Genomic DNA, 20,537 nt, shown 5'->3' with positions numbered 1-20,537 from the left:
ACGAAATAGAAAAATAAAAAAACACAAAATCATAGTTCGTAGTTCATAGTTCATTAGTTCATGTAGAAGACGACACAAAAGTACAATGACAATCACTTTTTGAAACCGACGTCATCTGGGCCAAATTCTTCAAACATATCGACCAAATCATTCCAAACTATGCTAGTCAGCATCTTGGGTTTATTGCCACCACTCGCCCATATCCTCCTGAGAGCACGTATCTGGGATCTGAATATCGTTCTAGCCACCAAATTAAACTGCGTCCAGACCGTTAAAGTATGCTTTGGATCCCACGTGTATTTACGCTACAATTGAAGGAAAGGAACGATAAGAGTAAAGAATAATATCAATATGGTTTGTTTTATTGATCTTACCGCGAGGAGGAGAAACCACCGTCTCTTAAAGTGGAAGGGAATCAAGCGGTACGTCGGCCACGCATGGTACCAGTTGTGTTGAAGTATTCCTCCGATCGCGATAGAGAGAACGTGAAGGAACTTGAACCACGTAACAGTGGTTTTGTCAACCAAGGAACCCACACCAGGGTTTAGAACCGGAATATTCTCTCGATCAGTGGCGCAGATGATCGCTTCGACATCTCTAAAAAACTGTCCATCGATGTGAGGAACAACTTCCATGTCGATAGGAAGATGTAACAGATAGACAGATCTGTGATTTAAGAGAAGATAAAGAGAAACAATAGAAACGAAGAAGAGATGAAAGAGATGAAAGAGAGTCAGACATATGAATGAGGAAAATATAAAGGAAAAACAATAGGAAAAACAAAAGGTCGCGTTTATTATTAGGTTAACTTATGGTTTCCCGCCAAAATATCGCTTGACGGCTGAGTTATAATATATACGGGAAACGAAAGGACATATTATAACTGAGTTATAGAGAGTAATGGCTGGGTTATTAGAAGAAAATTTTTAAAGGTAAATGAATGATATATATGATTTGACGGCTGAGTTATACTACTATTTACGGGAAAACGAAAGGTCATGTTACGACTGAGTTATAGTGAGGTATGGCTGAGTTATCGAAAAAGTAATGGCTGATATATTCACTTTACAGCTGAGTTGTAATATTTACGGGAAAACTTTCTTGTACTCTGGTCCAACCAAATAATATAATATTATTCCATCTCTGTATATATACAAGTATTCCCGTTACTTTAGTCTATTACCTCTCAACTACAAACTAGAATAAAATTATTTTTTACAACACTCTGTCCGCTCGAGCACCCAAGATGCCGGATCTCCCCGACGATGTTTTCATAAAAATTGTTTCCCTTGTTGCAGAAAATGCTGCAGAATATGGTGGATGGTCCTCACTTGGTTCTATTTTAAGGGCTGGTCATAGGGGGAAAAATGCAGTATACAGTGATGAAGTTCTAAAGACAGCTGCTATATATTGGCTTTGTACTGATCCATCAGAAATCAACACATCCAATGCCCCTGATGGTAGCCTCCAAAATGAAGGGCGGCACAGGCCTTTCTTCGTCAAATGCTTTGAGGCCGGCAACCCCATTGCCATTTACTACGAAGGGCTAAGGGTTGTGGCTGAGGATAGAGATATCCAGCGTGGGATTGATATTCTCAGTCGTATTGTACCGGCTGACGGTTATGCCACCATAGCATGTGGGGTACTAAGTATTTGTCAAGGGAATGAGGATATGGCCGTCCATTACCTCCAGCTGTTTGATGCGAATCATTATCCTCTGAAGTCTTCGGATGCCATGTTAACCGGTAATTATTTTATGTTTGAGTTATCTCGTTATAAGACGGCCCGAAAAAACTCATACACAGTCTCCCTTCGCTATCCTGACAACCCGCTACTCCCTTCACCCGTTTGTGCTGTGATGTGTTATTTAGAAGACGGTCTCCATCATCTCAACGGTCTCCTTCCTCTCCACTGTAGAGACATCTTTGAAATCATGTGCAAAAACTGTTACCTTTGGTGGTTGTCCATCAAAGTCTCTGAGATCCTTTAGGGTTTCCAGCAGTGAATTCCAGTTTTACCTTATCAACTCGCGACTCTAAAGTCTGTTTATTTTAAAATAATTATTTTCCATTTCTTGTATTAAAAGCGAGTATCTTTTTTCATGTATTAAAGGTCCCTATTTTCCACAATTTAGTATCTCCTCTCCTCTCATTAATGGCTGAGTTATCACAAGAAACAATATGAAAGTAAATGAGTGATATATATGACTTGACGGCTGAGTTATAATATTTACGGGAAAAAAGGTCATGTCATGGCTGAGTTATCACAAGAAACAATTTGAAAGTAAATGAGTGATATATATGACTTGACGTCTGAGTTATAATAGTAACGGGAAAACAAAAGGTCATGTGACGGCTGAGTTATAGTGAGTTATGGTTGAGATAGTAACGTTAAGGCTGAGTTATAGTTCGAAACAGCGCTATCAGAGACTTGTAAAACCGTAATTGATTGAAGGCGTAATACGCGAAGCGTCGCTTATGAAGCCGAAGGGGTACTTTTCGTAAACCAAAGCGACGTTTCGCGTATTATAAATACTTTTTGCTATCGGACTTACTCATCAAACATTTGTCTCACGAAAACTCCTAAATCATCTCTCAGATTCGAAAAATCTATTTACATTCTTCCTTCAATCCGTCAGAAATAGCCCGTCGTTCTCCTTCAAGCCTTATAAGGACTGATCTGAGATGTCTGAACAGGGATCTTTCGCCAAACATCACAGCAGGTAAACACATACATCTTCAGAGTAGATTTGTTTTACTGTCAAGGATAAAAGAGATTGAGTGTTTGCCTTTTTTTTAGTAACAGTTGATGACGACATTTTCCGTTGGGAGGCTACTCTAATCGGACCAGTGAATACTCCTTATGAAGGGGGAGTGTTTAAACTTAGGCTTACTTTTCCACCTGATTACCCAAGTAGTCCCCCCAAGGTATCTATTTTTGATTATACTCCTTTTTATTTTAGCAAGCATGATTATTAGTACTCCTTTTTTTGCAGCAACTCAATAGTTTTTTAAATAAAATTTCTTGATTATACAGGTTGTTTTCATTACAAGAATTTGCCACCCAAATGTAGCAGATAGGAGAGGCATTCACCTAAAACGTTTGAGGCGCGACTGGTGGACTCCCATGTCCATTGTTAAGGTTTTCAAGGAATTAGTGGAGAAGTTAATTGAACCAGAGGTCAATGATGAGGAACAGACCATTGAATACCTTGCTAACCTCTACAAATCTGATAGGAGAAGGTTTGACGCCATGGCTAGAGAGATGACTAATCAATATGCTGGGAGTGGAAACTGAATATGAACTTAAATAGTTCAAATCTATTTTTAAGAACTCTTGAATAATTTATCTTATATTTGTTCTTTTTAATTAAATATTTCAGTCTCTGCTGTTGTAAACTCCTTTTTTAATTAAATATTTCAGTAACGTAATGGCTGAGTTATCACAACAAACAATCTGAAAGCAAATGACTGAGTTATACTAATGTATGGCTGAGCTATGGTATTTAAGGGAAAACGAAAGGTCTCGTCGATTAATATAACGGCTGAGTTATAGTGATTTATAAATCCGCAATGGCTGAGATATCGTAATACAGCTAAAATGGTGTTGTCTAACTGGTGTTAGTTGCCTTGATACCGTAATACCGCCAAATCATATAACTATTTTTTCCCGCCAAAATATGATTTTATGGCTGAGTTATTGTATTTTCGGGAAAATGAAAGGTCATGTGACGGCTGATTTATTATATTTACGAGAAAACGAAAGGTCTCGTCGATTCATGTGACAGCTGAGTTATGGTTGAGATAGTAACATTATGGCTGAGTAAAGTGATATATATGACTTGACGACTGAGTTATAATATTTACGGTAGAACGAATGGTCATGTGACGTCTGAGTAATGGCTGAGTTATCACAAGAAACAATTTTAAAGTAAATGAGTGATATATATGACTTGACGGGTAAATGAATGATATATTATAACGGCTGAGTTATCAAAAGAGTTATATTATTTACGGGAAAACGAAAGGTCAAGTTACGACTGAGTTATAGTGAATTATGGCTGAGTTATCAAAAGAGTAATGGCTGATATTTTCACTTGACAGCTGAGTTATGGCTGAGTTATCACTAGAAACAATCTGATATATATTGATTTATAAATCCGTAATGGCTGAGATATCGTACCAATTATAAATCCGTAATGTAGGATTTTTATAGACTTATAGTGATTTTTACACGTTCTATTATTTGGTTAACTTATGATTTCCCGCCTATTATTTGGTTAACTTATGGTTTCCCGGCAGTGGAATCAGTGGGGGTTGCGTTCCAAGTTTTAGTATAAATAGGGAAAGGGTTGGAAATGTTAAGAGCATTCCAAACTAGAACGAAACTAGCAAAGATGCCAGTGACTACCCAATCTGCATGGTTGAAACGGGCCCGAGAACTGACAGCCGCTGGAACTAGCGGTTTCGGTCCGAATGCGTCGGATAATGCCCCCCCCTCAAGAGTCTCCGTCTCGATCCCGTTACTTTAATCCTTTTCAAAGGGAACTCCGGATGTACCGAGCTCGCCGCAAGAGACTTGGCGCTTATATTAAAGCATTTCGTCTTAAATTCGAGCAAGTCTTTCGTCTCTGCCGATTGGAAGGGACTATCCGAGTCCTGGATGAGCTCATCGCCGAAGGTTTTTTTCTGGCGAAGTGGCGCATGACTCGTCTACTTGCTGAGCATGCCACTTGCGTAGAACAGGTCTCCCGTATGGTGGTGCCCAACTTACCCGAAGGTGATTACGAACCTTTGGGAAATTCTGACTTCCCGCACAACACGGAAGTCTTGGCCTACCGAGCTTGCCTGGAGAGGCTGAGGCGGTACATCAACCACTTGGAGTCAACGGACTATTTCTTCCGCGAAAGCCATGACGTAGAAGGTCCATGTGCCTTCTTGGAGGAGATGGTGTCCAAGGGCTCCGAAGTGCCGATGGAAAGGCTTGAATCCTTAAGGCGGGATTGTCAGATCTGGTGATCTGAACTGAGCAAGCTGGTGGTGGAAGAACCGTTGGAGTCCGATCTATACGGTCTGCTCCCATCCTGAGTGTTTGACTTTTTTTTAGTAACTGTTGATGACGACATTTTCCGTTGGGAGGCCACCCTAATCGGACCGGTGAACACTCCTTATGAAGGGGGAGTGTTTAAAATATTTCAGTCACTGCTCTTGTAAACTCTTTTTTAAAAAATATTTTATTCAGAGTCTACTGTTTTAATATTAGAAACAACTTGTAAAGCTTTTAGAAAAGCAAATAAAATTGATATAGTATATCATTATAAACAATTTGTAAAACCTTTTAAAACTTTCTAAAAACCAGATATACTCTTGTAAATGAATGATATATATAACTTGACGGCTGAGTTATAATATTTACGGGAAAACGAAAGGTCATGTGACGGCTGAGTTATAGTAAGTTATGGCTGAGGTATCACAAGAAACAACTTGAAAGTAAATGAGTGATATAAATGACTTGACGGCTGAGTTATAATATTTACGGGAAAACGAAAAGTCATGTGACGGCTGAGTTATAGTGAGTTATGGATGAGTTATAGTAAATATATGACTGAGTTAGTAAAAAAGATTGATAAAACACCACTAACAACAACATTAGTTTGCTTGGAATCCATAACCATTAACAAACAACATTATGGAAACATAATCCCATCATACACTATCTCATCCTGCTATCTTAAATAGACCAAACATGATTATATAACCAAAAACTATCACAACTATCATAACCTTCATCCTTGCTTTCAATTCTGATTTTGCATCTTCAACCCTCTCAAATAGTTCCTTCCCAAGCTCCATTTGTAGTTTTTCAGTTTGAACAGAGAAAGACTCTACCTCATCCAACAGTGCCTCATCGACCCACTTGAAGACGTGTTCATCATTCATAAGCTATCAAGGTGATGGAGACAACAATTGGAACAAGAACAGATTCAATATAATCCAACAAGAACAGATTCAACATAACCAAGAACAGACTCTACCTTCTTCGCAGCTGCATACCCACAACGGAAGTATCGTCGACAAGGATTTGACTCCGATTTCGAATTTTTGGCCACGATTGCTTCTCCACACCAACATCTCTTAGGTACGCCAACAAATGTACCTCGTCCTCTCTCTCGGACATTTGATGCACAACTCGAATCTCCAGATACATTGCTCATGATTTACGAGAATTTGATTTTTTAGGGTTTAAGCATTCGATATTTGGGGATTTTCGTTTTTAAGAAGAAGAACATCACTCGACAATTAAATATTAATATTATTAGGTTAACTTATGGTTTCCCGCCAACAACTGGATTTTAAAATTATTAGGTTAACTTATGGTTTCCCGCCAAAATATCGCTTTACGGCTGAGTTATAACCATTATTGGAAAACGAAAGGTCACGTAACGGCTGAGTTATAGTGACTTATGGCTGAGTTATCACAAGAAAAAATTTGAAAGTAAATGAATGATATATATGATTTGACGGCTGAGATATCATATTTACGGGAATTCGAAATGTCGCACCGATTCATGTTACGGCTGAGTTAGAGTGAGAATGGCTGAGTTACCTCAAGAAACTTTATGAAAATAAATGGCTGATATATATGACTTTGCGGCTGAGTTACAATATTTATGGGAAAACGAAAACTCTCAACGATTCATGTGACGGCTGATTTATAAATCTTTAGTGGCTGATTTATCATAATACCGGCTGAGTTATATTAATATGAAACATTACAAAAAGAAATAAAAATCAAACAAGTTTAGGGTTCATAAAGAAGAGGAGACGATATTACAATGGAATTAACTTCTAAAAACCGATTAAGAGGAGGAGGAACCATGAGCTTTTAGTTAATCTCAATCAACAGGAGGAGGAACCACACACATGTCGGCATCGGCCTCCGCAATCTCTCTCATCTCCTCTAACTTCGTGTGCTCTGTCGCTAAGTCGACAAGTTCTCCAGCCAAGATTTGATTCAGTTGGTTTAGTTGAGCGTCGATTAGTTCCACTTGATGCACGAGGACGGTCTTCTCTTCCTTCTTCTTCATATGCTCATCCATCATACGCAGAATTTCTGCGTAGCGACGCTTTGACTCCGCCTCGACCGCGGCCCTTGTCTGAGAAAAGGCTTCGGACACACCCATTAGTGATTCCTCTTCCCACTCGTAAGCTTCTGGGACTCTTGCTGGCGATAATGCTTCGTCTGCCTTGCGTTTTTGACCCCTACTGGAACCCTCTCCGTCCATAGCTCGGCTATCAAAATAAAAACAACCGTCACCAACTGATAGGTGCAATGATCGGAAAATATGCAATAGATTGAGAGGGGATGGAGAGGAGACTTACATATGCAATGATCAAAGGATATATTGATAATGGTTGTAGAGGAGATTTGTAGGTGCAATATATTGTGAGCGGAGAAGAAGGAAACGATACAATGAGTAAGAAACCGAAACGATACAATGAATTAAGAGAATTTAAAGGAAAAACAATAGGTTAACTTTTGGAAAAACGAAAGGTCACGTCGACTATTAGGTTAACTTATGGTTTCCCGCCAAAATATTGCTTTACAGCTGAGTTATATTTTTACGGATTCATGTTATGGCTGAGTTATAGTTATCAAAAGACAGGTCGCGTCTATTATTAGGTTAACTTACGGTTTCCCGCCAAAATATCGCTTAACGGCTGAGTTATAGTTTTTTACGGGAAAATGAAAGGTCTTGTATATTCATGTGATGGCTGAGTTATAGTAAGTGATGGCTGAATATATATATATATATATATATATATATATATATATATATATATATATATATATATATAACTTGACGGCTGAGTTATCACTAGGATTATTAGTCTATTACATGAATAGCTTATGGTTTCCCACCAAAATACGATACAATGAATTAAGAGAATATAAAAGAAAAACAATAGAAAAACGAAAGGTCACGTCGATTATTAGGTTAACTTATGGTTTCCCGCTAAAATATTAGTTAACGGCTGAGTTATAGTTTTATGGATTCATATGATGGCTGAGTTATAGATATCAAAAGAAAGGTCGTGTCTATTATTAGGTTAACTTACGGTTTCCCGCCAAAATTTTGCTTAACGGCTGAGTTATAGTTTTACGGAAAAACGAAAGGTCTCGTATATTCATGTAATGGCTGAGTTATAGTAAGTGATGGCTGAAATATATATATGACTTGACGGCTGAGTTATCACTAGGATTATTAGTCTATTACATGAATAACTTATGGTTTCCCGCCAAAATATGCTTAACCCTAAAATCATTAGTCTATTTATTACCTCTCAACTACAAATAGAACCAAGTGCCTGAGTTATAATATTCCCGTTTTTAGTCTATTACCTCTCAACTACAAACTAGAATAAAATTATTTTTTTCAACACTATGTCCGCGCTAGCACCCAAGATGCCGGATCTCCCCGACGACATTTTCATCAAAATCGTTTCCCTTGTTGCAGAAAATGCTGCAGAATATGGTGGATGGACCGCACTTGGTTCTATTTTAAGGGCTGGTCGTAGGGGGAAAAATGCAGTATATAGTGATGAAGTTCTAAAGACAACTGCTATCTATTGCCTTTGTACCGATCCCTCATCAGAAATCAACACATCCAATGCCCCTGATGGTGGCCTCCAAAATGAAGGGCGGCACAGGCCTTTCTTCGTCAAATGCTTTGACGCCGGCAACCCCATTGCCATTTACTTCGAAGGGCTAAGGGTTGTGGCTGAGGATAGAGATATCCAGCGTGGGATTGATATTCTCAGTCGTATTGTACCGGCCGATGGTCATGCCACCTTAGCATGTGGGGTACTAAGTATTTGTCAAGGGAATGAGGATATGGCCATCCATTATCTCCAGCTGTTTGATGCAAATCATTATCCTCTGATGTCTTCGGATGCCATTGTAAGCGGTAATTATTTTCTTGATGATTTATCTTGTTTTGATACGGCCCGGAAAAAGTCATACTCAGCCTCCCATCGCTATCCTGACAGCCCGCCACTCCCTTCACCCACTTGTGCTGTGATGTGTTCCCGTTCTCTCTGCTTCGGAGACTTTGAAATCAAGTGCAAAAACTGTTACCTTTGGTGGTTGTCCCTCAAAGTCTCTAAGATCCTTTAGGGTTTCTAGCAGTGATTTCCAGTTTTACCTTATCAATTTGTGACTCTAATTTCTGTTTATTTTAAAATAATCGTTTTCCATTTATTCGTATAGTTTCCATCTTTTTCATGTATTAAACGTCCCTTTTTTCTTCGGCTAGTTCTATGTATCCACCTTTCATGCTTCCACATTTTAGTATCTACTCTCATGCATTGGCTGAGTTATAGTTTTACGGGAACACGAAAGGTCACGTCGATTCATGTGACGGCTGAGTTATAGTAAATAACGGATGAGTTATCAAAATGAACAATATATATGGCTGAGTTATCAAAAGAAAGGTCGATTCTATTATTAGGTTAACTTGCAAAAATATTGCTTAACGGCCGAGTTATAGTGAGTTATGACTGAGTTATAGGAACAATCTATATGGCTGAGTTACAGGTCATGTGACGGCTGAGTTATAGTGAATGATGACTGAGTTATCATTATAAACAATTTGAAGAAATGACCTTCGTTTCTAATGATAACTCAGCCATAATTCTCATCGATTCATGTATTGACTGAGTTCTAGTTAGTAATGGCTGAATTATCAGTAGGAATAATCTGAAAAGGTCTCGTCGATGCGTCTATTACAGGAATAACTTATGGTTTCCCGCCAAAATATTGCTTACCAATAAATTAGGTTAACTTGCAATAATTTTATTGTTTAGTTTCCCGCCAAAACTGTTACCTTCTGTGGTTGTCCCTCAAAGTCTCGGAGATCCTTTAGGGTTTCCAGCAGTGATTTTTAGTTTTACCTTATCAATTCGTGACTCTAATTTCTGTTTATTTTAAAATAATTGTTTTCCAGCAGTCGTATAGTTTCCCATCTTTTTCATGTATTAAACGTCCCTTTTTTTCTTCGGCTAATTCTATGTATCCACCTTTCATGCTTCCACATTTTAGTATCTACTCTCATGTATTGGCTGAGTTATAGTTTTATGGGAACACGAAAGGTCACGTCGATTCATGTGACGGCTGAGTTATAGTGAATAACGGATGAAATATCAAAATGAACAATCTATATGGCTGAGTTATCAAAAGAAAGGTCGCGTCTATTATTAGGTTAACTTGCCAAAATATTGCTTAACGGCTGAGTTATAGCTTTAAGGGAAAACGAAAGATATAGTCGATTCATGTCTTGGTTGAGTTATAGTGAGTTATAACTGAGTTATCGAAAAAGACAATATGAAAACAAACGACTGATCTATATGGCTGAGTTATCAAAAGAAATGTTTTTGTAATTATTAGGTTAACTTGCCAAAATATTGCTTAACGGCTGAGTTATAGCTTTACGGGAAAACGAAAGACGCGTTTCATTAAATGTGTTGCACGGTCTTTTATAGTTATTCTCGGGACACAGCGGAATTTTCGCTGCAGTCTGATTGGTGGACTAAGCGGCGGTTACATCCCATGACTCTATATAAATAGGGATGAAGGTTTGGGGAATAAATCATTCGAACTTCCACCAGCATAAGAAATAGAAGGATGCCAGCAAGAACTCGATCCGCATTGCTGAGACAGGCCCGGGAAAGGATAGCCGCCGCATCCGGCAATCGGAAGCCGGAAAATCCCATTCCACAGGAGGTAGGAGAGACGTCCCGATCTCGTGAGGTCGCTCCAAACTCAAATACTGTCGACCCCGGTGTGTCTCCCCTTCAGCTAGAACTTTGAGAGTACCGAGCTCAGCGAAAGAGGATGGGCGCGTATATTCGGGCGCTTCAGCTGAAACTTGACCAGCTCCATCGTTTTTACCGTTTAGAGGGAACCATTCTAGTCCTGGAAGACCTTATCGTCGAAGGTTACTTCTTGGCACACTGGCGAATGGTCCGTCTACTTGATGAGCACAAGGCGTGCAAAGAACTGGTCGATCAGATGGATGTACCCGATCTCCAGAAAGGCGATCGCGAACCCCTGAGGGAAACCGCCTTCCCGTTCATGACGGATGTCTGGGCCTATCGAGCTTGCTTGACTAGGTTAATCCGATACGTCAATTTCCTGGAGTCGTCGGGTGAAGCCTTCCGCGAGCGCCATCTTCTTGAAGGCCCATGTGCCTTTATAGAGGACATGATGTCCAGAGGCTCCGGATTGCCAATCGAAAGGCTAGAGGCCTTACAACGGGTACGAGATTTCTGTCGAATTGCGGTGAACGAACTCGCAGTGGAGGAACCATTGGAGACTGACATATCTGGCCCAGCTCCCGTTCTGCAATTGCAGGACCATCCAGAACGCTAGAGGGTTGGTGGCGAAACTTTTCGATCGGGCTCCCCCGACCAGAGATCTCTCGTTTAGGCGTTGTTATTATATATATATTTTTTTGTTGTTTGGATGAAGTGTAATGGAAACTAATCAAAACGATTTTAGTGAAGTTTAATGTCATGGCTGAGTTATAAAATTTACGGCTGAGTTATAGCTTTTACGGGAAAACGAAATATATAGTCGATTCATGTCATGACTGAGTTATCAAAGAAACAATCAAACGACTGATTTATACGACTGATTTTATGGCTGAGTTATAGTTTATTACGACTGAGTTATCATGATACATGACGAAATATATCGTCGATTCATGTGATGGCTGAGTTATAGTGTGTTATGGTTGAGTTATAGTGTGTTATGGCTGAGTTATACTACTTGACAGATGAGTAATACCACAAAATAAAGTAATAATACTTTGACAGATGAGTAATAACACAATATAAACTATAGAGCACAAGTTTTTGCATTGTGCCCAACTTGCTTACATCGCGAACATGCGTGTTGCTTCCTAGGGCGTTTATTTTCAGTGGCAACTTCCAAAGATGATTTAATCCTACGCTTCTTTGGTCTTCCTGGCTGGTTCACAACAATCGGAGGCAAGCACTTCTAATTATCCACAATTTCAGGAGCAGGGAATGATTCATCTGGAGGCATGATTGAACCAGCCCATCCGTTAACCAAATCGACACTCCTAAATTTTGTATTGCACATGGATATACGAGACACATCCATATGCTCTGCAGCTGCGATTGCATGGATGCATGGTATTTTCTCTTGGTCGAAACGACGGCATGTGCAACTTTTTATTTCTAAATTTACAACATGCAAAGATGATCCATATTTCACTTGAACACGTACAGCATCAATCGTTTGTACCTCCATAAGTCTTGCTCCGGTGACACGGTCCTATAAGGGAGTAGAACAAAAAACAAAACGCTTTAGGCTGAGTTATGAAAACAATTATGGCTGAGTTATTGAAACAACAATGGCTGAGTTATGGAAACTATAATGGTAATGGCTGAGATAAGGAAACAATTACGGCAGAGATATGGTAACTGTTACGGCTGAGTTATCAACATTGACGACTGACTTATGTAAAATTACCTGTAATAGTTTCTCAACACCTCGAGTGAGCGTTGTTTGCTGCGATTTTGCATCCTCTCTCCGTTCAGAAAACCATCTGGTCATCATATCCCGTATCGATTCTAGAAGTTGAACTATGGGAAGACTTCTAGCATTTGACAGTGCATGGTTCATTGATTCTGCAATATTCGTTGTCATTAAATTGTACCTTTCACCCGGGAAATGAACACGCGCCCACATTCGGACACCAGCTCGTTGGAGGTATCCATGTAGTTCGGGATGACGTGCTTCAATCTCATTGAAAGCCTCATTAAAATCAGTTAGCCTAAAACACTTTGCCGCTTTTTTCACCAGAGGGAACAAATGTTTTCCTTTGAACTTCACCAAGATGTTCTTATACAAATGGTAAGTGCAAATTCCACGTGAAGCCAACGGATACACTTGACGAATCGCTTTCCCTATTGACTGATGTCTGTCGGAGATTACCGCAAGATCCTTTTCGTCTGGAATGGCAACTTTGAGTTGTGTAAAGAACCAACGCCAAGACTCATCATTTTCAGTGTCAACAACAGCGAAAGCTAATGGGAAAATTTGAAAGTTACCATCCTGAGCTAGGGCTGTTAGAAGTGTCCCTTTGTAACTACCATGGAGAAACGTTCCGTCGACAACAACAACTTTGCGCATGAAAGCAAACCCAGCAATACTCGCACCAAAAGCAATAAAAACATATTTGAATCTATCTTCATCACCTATTTGAAGACGCGTGACTGTACCCGGATTTTCCCTTTTTAACTTGAATATGTAAGAAGGCAACTCGCTAAAACTTTCCTCAGGAGTTCCCTGATGGATCTGCCTTGCATTCAGCAGCGTTCGATATGCCTTCCAATAACCCATCTGTCGACACCAACAAATTAATAAATCAGCCATAATATATAAATAACTCAGCCGATACATTCGAATAAGTCAGCCTTAAATAATCAATAAATGAGCCGTAAAATGTAAATAATTCCGCCTATATATACCTATAACTCAGCCATTGTTATCAATAATTAACTCAGCCTATACATACCTATAACTCAACCATTATTATTAATAAGTCAGTCGAAACATAGTAATTACCTTTAGACTAAATTGCTTATTGAAAATGACTCCAACACTTTTAGGTTTAACATCCGGACCAAGATCACCAAGATAGTCCCTGTAAAGACCTGCCAGTACATCAGCTGTTGATTGACGGCATCTAGTAGAACGTTCCGTCACAGAACATGTGTGTTCCGAATCGTATACACGAACATGAAAATCCGGGTCATCCCCTTGTACAGATGCACGAACTCTCCAAATACATCCTTTAACCCAACACCTAAAAACCACTTGTCTCGGATTTGAGACTGGTACATTAAAATCAAATCCATCCCTAACCGAAATAAGTTTCACGTGATTCCTGAACTGCTTTTTGCTACTGTATCGTTGTCCTACAGCAATTTTTAGCGTTGACACCTCCAACCTAATAGCCTCCGGATTCATCTTCGATCCGGCAAAGTTATCATCTCTATGAGCTTTCTTCTGAGGAGGCGGAGTAGGTGGGTCTTCCACTGTACTCTGAGGCTCGCCCAATACTGAAAACTTCTCGTCATCAGATGACTCACCATCAGAGTCGTCGAAAACATCAAATCGGGTTGAAAATTCATCGTCTTCTTCTTCGTCAGATGCTACTTCAACAGCTTCTTCTTCGTTTTCTTTGTCAACAATATTACCATAATCAAAACAAGTGCCTTCAAATCCCCCACCGCACACTTCGGGGGTAGATTCTGCTTTCGAGTCTCTGCTTTGCCGAATCATACTTCCTCTAGCTCCACTAGTTTCTGTAGACTCTTTCGCCGAAAACTCTACACAGAGACGTAGCTGATCGGTTTTCCATAGACCCAAAAAACATTGCAACTGTCGATCATTGGAGACAAAAACTGGTGGAGTATCATGCGCCATATGTTTCATTGCCCTGTTTGAGAACATGTAGCTCAGCTTTAGCTCATGTCTAAACGAGTCCAATCCGTAGTCTTCAAGAACAAACTTAACAAGCTTGTCGTATGTTGTGCCTCCATCTATCTGCACAACTATACACCCTCTCTCGTCGGAGTTAAATACATATCTCTGTGTCTTTATCCAATTACCAGACACAACTAGTACCGGCACTGGATCCATGAAATATAATGAAGAACAAGGTGGAGAAGAACAAAAGTAGAAGAACAAGGTGTGAAGAAGAAAGTAAAGAAGAAGTAAAAGAACAAGGTGAATAAGAAGGAAAAATAGTTCACTTATTAACCAGTTGAAGAACCAGAGTCGAACGACGTTTCGTATTTCCGGAGAAAAAGATGATGACATGGAATGCTGACATGGATGCTGCATCCGACGTGGCAAATCAGCCATGAAACAATACCATAACTCAGCCTAACTAAAACTCAGCCACAACACGAAAAACATTACAGTAATTAAAAAGCAAAAAAAATTGCTGCCAAACTCAGCCGCTTCATGAACTGAAAATATGTAACTCAGCCGTATCGTTTGATAAGTCAGCCGTAACTGAAAAACATTCTAGTAATTAATCTTTTGCCAATAAGTCAGCCGTCAAATGGCTGACTTGTTGATAAGTCAGCCTATTACGGCTGAGTTATAGTTTTTTTACCATAACTCAGCCGTAACTACATCTCATAAGTCAGCTATTTTTCATAACTCAGCCAGTCGGAAAATGGCAACTCAGCCGTGTCGTTGTGATAACTCAGTCAAAATTTTGACAACTCAACCGTGTCGTAGCGATAACTCAGCCAAAATCTTGACAACTCAACCATCAGGTGAAAACTCAGCCATTACTACAGCTGAGTTATGCGCATAACTCAGCCAAATTTAATAAGTCAGCCATAACTCTTGGCTGACTTATAAGCGTAACTCAGCCAGATTTTCATAAGTCAGTCGTCCGCTCTTACTCAAATGTTTTTTTGAGTAACTCAGCCGCAACATACCTATAATTCAGCCGCAACATACTCTGTGTCGCGTTACGGCTGAGTTATGGTACACGTCAGCGATTTCTGACGTGGCGTCTGACGTGGCAATGACATTTTTGTAATAACGTTTTTTCTGGTAACATAAAACAGGGGCACGCTGGGTATCTTGAAAATACCCGAAACATTCTAGTAATAAAAAAGTTTTTTGTAGATTCTGGTAATATTACCTAAAATGAGTAACATTTAAGTAATTCACACAAAAAAAAATTTGAAAAACATTTCAACAAAGAAAACCAAATAATTTTCGTTTAAACAATACTTGTACAAAATAAAATATATAAAAAATTTCTTTTTGTCTTAATAAGCCAAATACAGTAATATTACTTACAAGTATTAGAAATACGTTTTTGTAGATATCCCTTCTCTAAAATACTTTTTTGTTATTTTCATTTTTGCTCTTTTTACATAATTATAATATATTAAATTAATTTATTTATTTTTAGGTTTAGGTTTTCTATCCTACTATATTAATTGGGAAGTACAAATATAAAATTAACCTTAAAATGTAAAAAATTACATTAAATTGCCATTAGAAAAAAAACAATTAAGATTAATAAATAAATTAAGTAAATATAATTAATTAAAAATAAAAAATGCTGACAGATCAAAAATAAAAAATCTAAAAAAATAAAGAAAATTTATTCAAATCAAAACAAATTTGTATTTGAAAAAATAAAATTAACAGCTAAGTTTTTTTAAAAATATAGATAATTATTAATTAAAAAAAAAAATTCCTCTAATAAAATTATGGACGAAAATGACTAAATATTTTTTGTAAAAATATAAACCAATTAGAATTTTAAAAACTAAGATTTTATATTCAAGTAGACGATAAAATGATTTTTACTAACTAGGTTTCGAAGATTTTATTAAAATTTCAAATTATGATATATAGATTTATCAATTAAAAATAAATATTATCTTAAACAAAATATTTTTTAAGAAATATAACAATAATTTTTATTATTTTATTATAATTTTTTTTTTAAATGTTGACCGTGCTTTAAGCACGGGATATCTCCTAGTTTTACATTAAAAGTATAGTTTGAAGGGTATAGTTTAGTATTTGAAGTCTAGCGTTTAGAATTTAGTTAGTTTATATATAGAAAATAATATTATAGTATTATTGAAAAAAGATAATAAGAAATTATATTTTTGCAAAAATAATAGAAAAATGGTATTATTGCAAATGTCCTAATATTAAGTATCCATTTTTTTTAAATGTGTCGAAAAAATTAGTCATTTAATTCATTAATCAACTTAACTTAACTTACATGAGTTTGATATGTTTTAGGCCCAACTACATGAAGGCCTATTAAATAAGTGGGCCTAGTTTCTATAAACGACCTTCGACTTTTTCAATAAATCAAAATTTTTCAATTCATCAAGCTTAGCAAATTGCTATGATTCTCTAAGAAATCATCAGAAGAAATCTTGGAGCAAACAAGTGAGCACAATCCCTAGTTTGGGGATGATGTTTCCGCGACTACGATTGACGAAGGTCTTCTTCTCCCTGGTCCTCGCCGGGAATTGGATCGTCTTTGCCGACGGTAGCAGCGGTGGCGGCGCGAGAAACGGCTACTCCGGCGGATTATGGTCGTCGGCTATTGCTCCTTCCAATGTTGGTTTAGCTGTCGCAGTCACCGTCATGGCCGGTCTGGCCGTGACTCTCACCGTCGTCTACTCTCGTAGGTATATATATATTTGCATACCCTAAAGATCTGATTATGTTCTAATCAAATTGTTAACTGCTAGTTGCTTAGTTAAGTAGTCGTTTGGTACCCAGAGATTTGATCGATTCTTGCTTCTTTGTTAACCTCACCAATTGTTTTGCTGATTTACATTCCTGGAAGCTTCTTCCAACTGTTAGAACATTTGAGACTAGATCCCCATGCCTGTTAGTTAGGTTATCTGTGGTTGAGCTCTTGGTCCAATGTTAGCTGATTCGTATTACCACTACAATGGCGTGGCTATATTCTATATTCATAGACTCTGATGCGTATAATGTTTTTGAGGCTAATGTTTACTTTGAGGTTGTTTGTTGGGATGTCTTTTGTATGGCATGCTCTCTTGGTCAGTAACGAACAAGCCGATCGATTTTCTAAGAAGGTCCTTAGGGGAAAGTCTGAAACTTCCAAGCTTTATTCGTGTTTTAATCTCTTGCAATTTTATCAGACACACAAGCTTTTGATTGTTGAACGTTCTCCTGGCCATATTCTATATTCATAGTCTCTGTCTTATTTGTTTCAAGAAAGCTTTTTGTTACTACTTAAGTTGCTTATTTCCTGATCATTCACTTCTTCAGAGGAAGCATTGGATCACCTTGGTCACTGAGGAGAAGAAAGCATGTTCTTCAACCTGAACAGTGGAATGCTTTCTTCACAGAGGAAGGGCGACTCAGTGATGGAGGTGTCAAATTTCTGAAGAAAGTTCGTAGTGGGGTATGTTGCTAAACAAGAATTATGCACTAATGAGTATTGCGGCATTGATAACCTTTTGACACTCTTATTTTAACCAAATTTTCCCATTATGCCTTGATATATTCATTCTTTTTCTTTTTGTTTCAGGGTGTACATCCAAGCATCAGACCAGAAGTTTGGCCGTTTCTCCTTGGAGTGTAAGAATCGCATCTTTGTCACTGTTCCTTGATTGATGTATACTTTTGTCTTTTGCGGCCACTGTGAGGATTTTTCTCTTCGGCCTTATGTTCATACTCATGCATGTTCTAAATGTTTGAAGTGTAGATTTTTCTTTGGGGTTGGGTATTGATGTTATTTAGGTTTAAGGTTGAATAAATAGTGCAACAGTAAAGCATACGTACTTTAACTAGGAGATGGGGCCTTTATGTTTTTCTTCCAAGACTGATCTATAAGATTAGTCCTAGTTATGCCAAACTCGCAAGCCGTTGTTCTACATTCCATTTACTTTGATAATGATCCCTGTTGTGTAAGCTATTAGTAATCGCTCTTTATCATCCCGACACATTGTAACCTTTTCCTTCTTACCTCTCACAGGTATGACCTAAACAGCACCAAGGAAGAAAGAGATTCTATTCGACAGCTGAAACAGTACGTTCACTTATACTTATTAAGAGTTTTATGTCTTCTCAACTTTCCGCCAATATTACGTTTCCCATTTTTCTCTTTTCTCTTAGTTGGCCGCTGGTAATATTTTGATCACTTAGATTTCGAGTTTGGAACTCCTATCACTTAGATTTCGAGTTTGGGACTCCTATCACTTAGATTTCGAGTCAGTTTGTAATTAATCTTTTATATATCTGGTAATTATGCAGGACGGAATATGAAAACCTGTGGAGACAATGTCGCGAGATTCATGAACGCAATGAAAATGGCTGCGACTCAAAGCAGACAGCTCAGAACAGTAATACTGGAGACAGTCAGGTTCTTGATTCCCATGATATTGAGGAAGTCGATAGTTCCACAAGATCCGTCACCGTAGGGGAATCAGAGAAGTTAAATTCCGAATCCATTATGCAGGATGAGAACTGTGAAAAGAGTGATGTCACCATTGAAGATGCTGCTGCTAATGACTCAGACTCGACCAACCCTGAAGAAACCGAGACGTCACCTCTTCTAGCTAACGAAGAAGCAGAAAGCCAGAATACTGTTAACCATGAAAAAGACAATTTGTCTCCATCATCAAAGCCAAAATCACAGGCTGCAGAAGAGGATTTCATCACAACTAATGACTCAGACTCGACCAATCCTGAAGAAACCGAGACTTCACCTCTTCTAGCTAACGAAGTAGCAGAAAGCCACAATACTGTTAACGAAGAAAAAGACAATTCTTCTCCATCATCAAAGCCAAAATCACAGGCTGCAGACGAGGATTTCATCACAACTAATGACTCAGACTCGACCAACCCTGAAGAAACCGAGACTGCACCTCTTCTAGCTAACGAAGAAGCAGAAAACAACAATACTGCTAACCAAGAAAAAGACAATTCGTCTCCATCATCAAAGCCAAAATCACAGGCTGCAGACGAGGATTTCATCACAACGTGGCAGAGAATTATCCGCCTAGATGCCGTGAGAGCAAATGACGAGTGGGTACCCTACTCACCGTCTCAAGCTGCTGTTTCTGAGACAAAAGCCCGGGGTATAGCCATACAGGTTGGTCTCAATGACTACGACCACTTGGAACCCTGCCGGATATTCCATGCAGCCCGCCTGGTCGGGATCCTTGAAGCCTACGCTGTCTACGATCCAGAAATCGGTTACTGTCAAGGAATGAGCGACTTACTATCTCCTTTAATCGCAGTGATGGAAGACGACGTCTTAGCATTCTGGTGCTTTGTTGGGTTCATGAGTAAAGCACGGCATAATTTCCGGCTAGACGAGGTTGGAATCAGGCGACAACTTTCAATGGTATCGAAAATCATAAAATTCAAAGACATTCACTTGTACCGACACTTGGAGAACCTTGAAGCAGAAGACTGCTTCTTTGTATACCGTATGGTGGTTGTTCTGTTCAGAAGAGAACTAACCTTTGAGCAGACGCTGTGTCTCTGGGAAGTAATGTGGGCAGATCAAGCTGCGATACGAACTGGGATTGCGAAGGCAACATGGGGGAGAATCCGGTTACGAGCACCGCCTACAGAAGATTTGTTGCTTTATGCGATAGCCGCGAGTGTGTTGCAGAGGAGAAAGACGATCATAGAGAAATACAGTGGGATGGATGAGATAATGAAGGAATGTAACAGCATGGCTGGTCATCTTGATGTTTGGAAACTTCTAGACGATGCTCATGACTTAGTCGTCAATCTTCACGACAAGATCTAAGAATTATATATCTCATCTCACCCTTGTTCTGTCTCTTTTACTTGTTTGTTGCCCTCTTTGTTATTGTTACATAAAATGTAATAAAAACAACATTGTCCAAAAACGCTTGAAAATGTCTTCTTCTTTACATTTGCTAAATCAA

At 38.7% G+C, this 20,537-nt stretch overlaps 3 protein-coding genes across 3 annotated transcripts; 2 read left to right on the top strand and 1 right to left on the bottom strand.

Moving 5' to 3' along the window:
* Positions 1-1,047: 1,047 nt before the first annotated feature.
* On the top strand, positions 1,048-3,297 carry LOC147933198 (uncharacterized). Its single transcript, XM_087477329.1, has 4 exons — positions 1,048-1,111; positions 2,639-2,722; positions 2,806-2,927; positions 3,037-3,297. Exons 1-4 carry the CDS (start codon positions 1,048-1,050, stop codon positions 3,295-3,297), a joined length of 531 nt encoding a protein of 176 aa, XP_087333455.1.
* A 2,420-nt stretch (positions 3,298-5,717) lies between these two features.
* Positions 5,718-6,214, bottom strand: LOC147933197 (uncharacterized protein At4g04775-like). The gene is made up of 2 exons (XM_087477328.1): positions 6,035-6,214; positions 5,718-5,942 (listed from the first exon to the last, which is right to left on the bottom strand). Exons 1-2 carry the CDS (start codon positions 6,212-6,214, stop codon positions 5,718-5,720), a joined length of 405 nt encoding a protein of 134 aa, XP_087333454.1.
* Positions 6,215-16,943: 10,729 nt separating this feature from the next.
* LOC104729620 (rab GTPase-activating protein 22) lies at positions 16,944-20,533 on the top strand. Its single transcript, XM_010448585.3, has 5 exons — positions 16,944-17,285; positions 17,899-18,034; positions 18,161-18,210; positions 18,608-18,661; positions 18,886-20,533. Exons 1-5 carry the CDS (start codon positions 17,065-17,067, stop codon positions 20,393-20,395), a joined length of 1,971 nt encoding a protein of 656 aa, XP_010446887.2. The 5' UTR covers positions 16,944-17,064; the 3' UTR covers positions 20,396-20,533.
* Positions 20,534-20,537: the final 4 nt, after the last annotated feature.

Source organism: Camelina sativa, chromosome 12 (genome assembly GCF_030686135.1).
Source record: "Camelina sativa cultivar CO46 ecotype springtype chromosome 12, ASM3068613v1".
In the NCBI taxonomy this organism is placed as follows: Eukaryota; Viridiplantae; Streptophyta; class Magnoliopsida; order Brassicales; family Brassicaceae; genus Camelina; species Camelina sativa.
Note: the sequence above shows the minus strand (reverse complement) of the source record. Positions and strands in the feature narration are given on the sequence as shown.

What these genes read in the sequence shown, in the direction of transcription:
- LOC147933197 (XM_087477328.1), bottom strand. Translation starts at nt 6,214, where the DNA reads ATGAGCAATGTATCTGGAGATTCGAGTTGTGCATCAAATGTCCGAGAG. An exon ending in GGTATGCAGCTGCGAAGAAG is followed by an intron (nt 5,943 to 6,034) that starts GTAGAGTCTGTT and finishes TCACCTTGATAG; the next exon opens with CTTATGAATGATGAACACGT.
- LOC147933198 (XM_087477329.1), top strand. Translation starts at nt 1,048, where the DNA reads ATGGCTGATATATTCACTTTACAGCTGAGTTGTAATATTTACGGGAAA. An exon ending in GAAAACTTTCTTGTACTCTG is followed by an intron (nt 1,112 to 2,638) that starts GTCCAACCAAAT and finishes TCAATCCGTCAG; the next exon opens with AAATAGCCCGTCGTTCTCCT. An exon ending in ACCCAAGTAGTCCCCCCAAG is followed by an intron (nt 2,928 to 3,036) that starts GTATCTATTTTT and finishes TTGATTATACAG; the next exon opens with GTTGTTTTCATTACAAGAAT.
- LOC104729620 (XM_010448585.3), top strand. Translation starts at nt 17,065, where the DNA reads ATGATGTTTCCGCGACTACGATTGACGAAGGTCTTCTTCTCCCTGGTC. An exon ending in TGAAGAAAGTTCGTAGTGGG is followed by an intron (nt 18,035 to 18,160) that starts GTATGTTGCTAA and finishes TTTTTGTTTCAG; the next exon opens with GGTGTACATCCAAGCATCAG. An exon ending in TGGCCGTTTCTCCTTGGAGT is followed by an intron (nt 18,211 to 18,607) that starts GTAAGAATCGCA and finishes TACCTCTCACAG; the next exon opens with GTATGACCTAAACAGCACCA.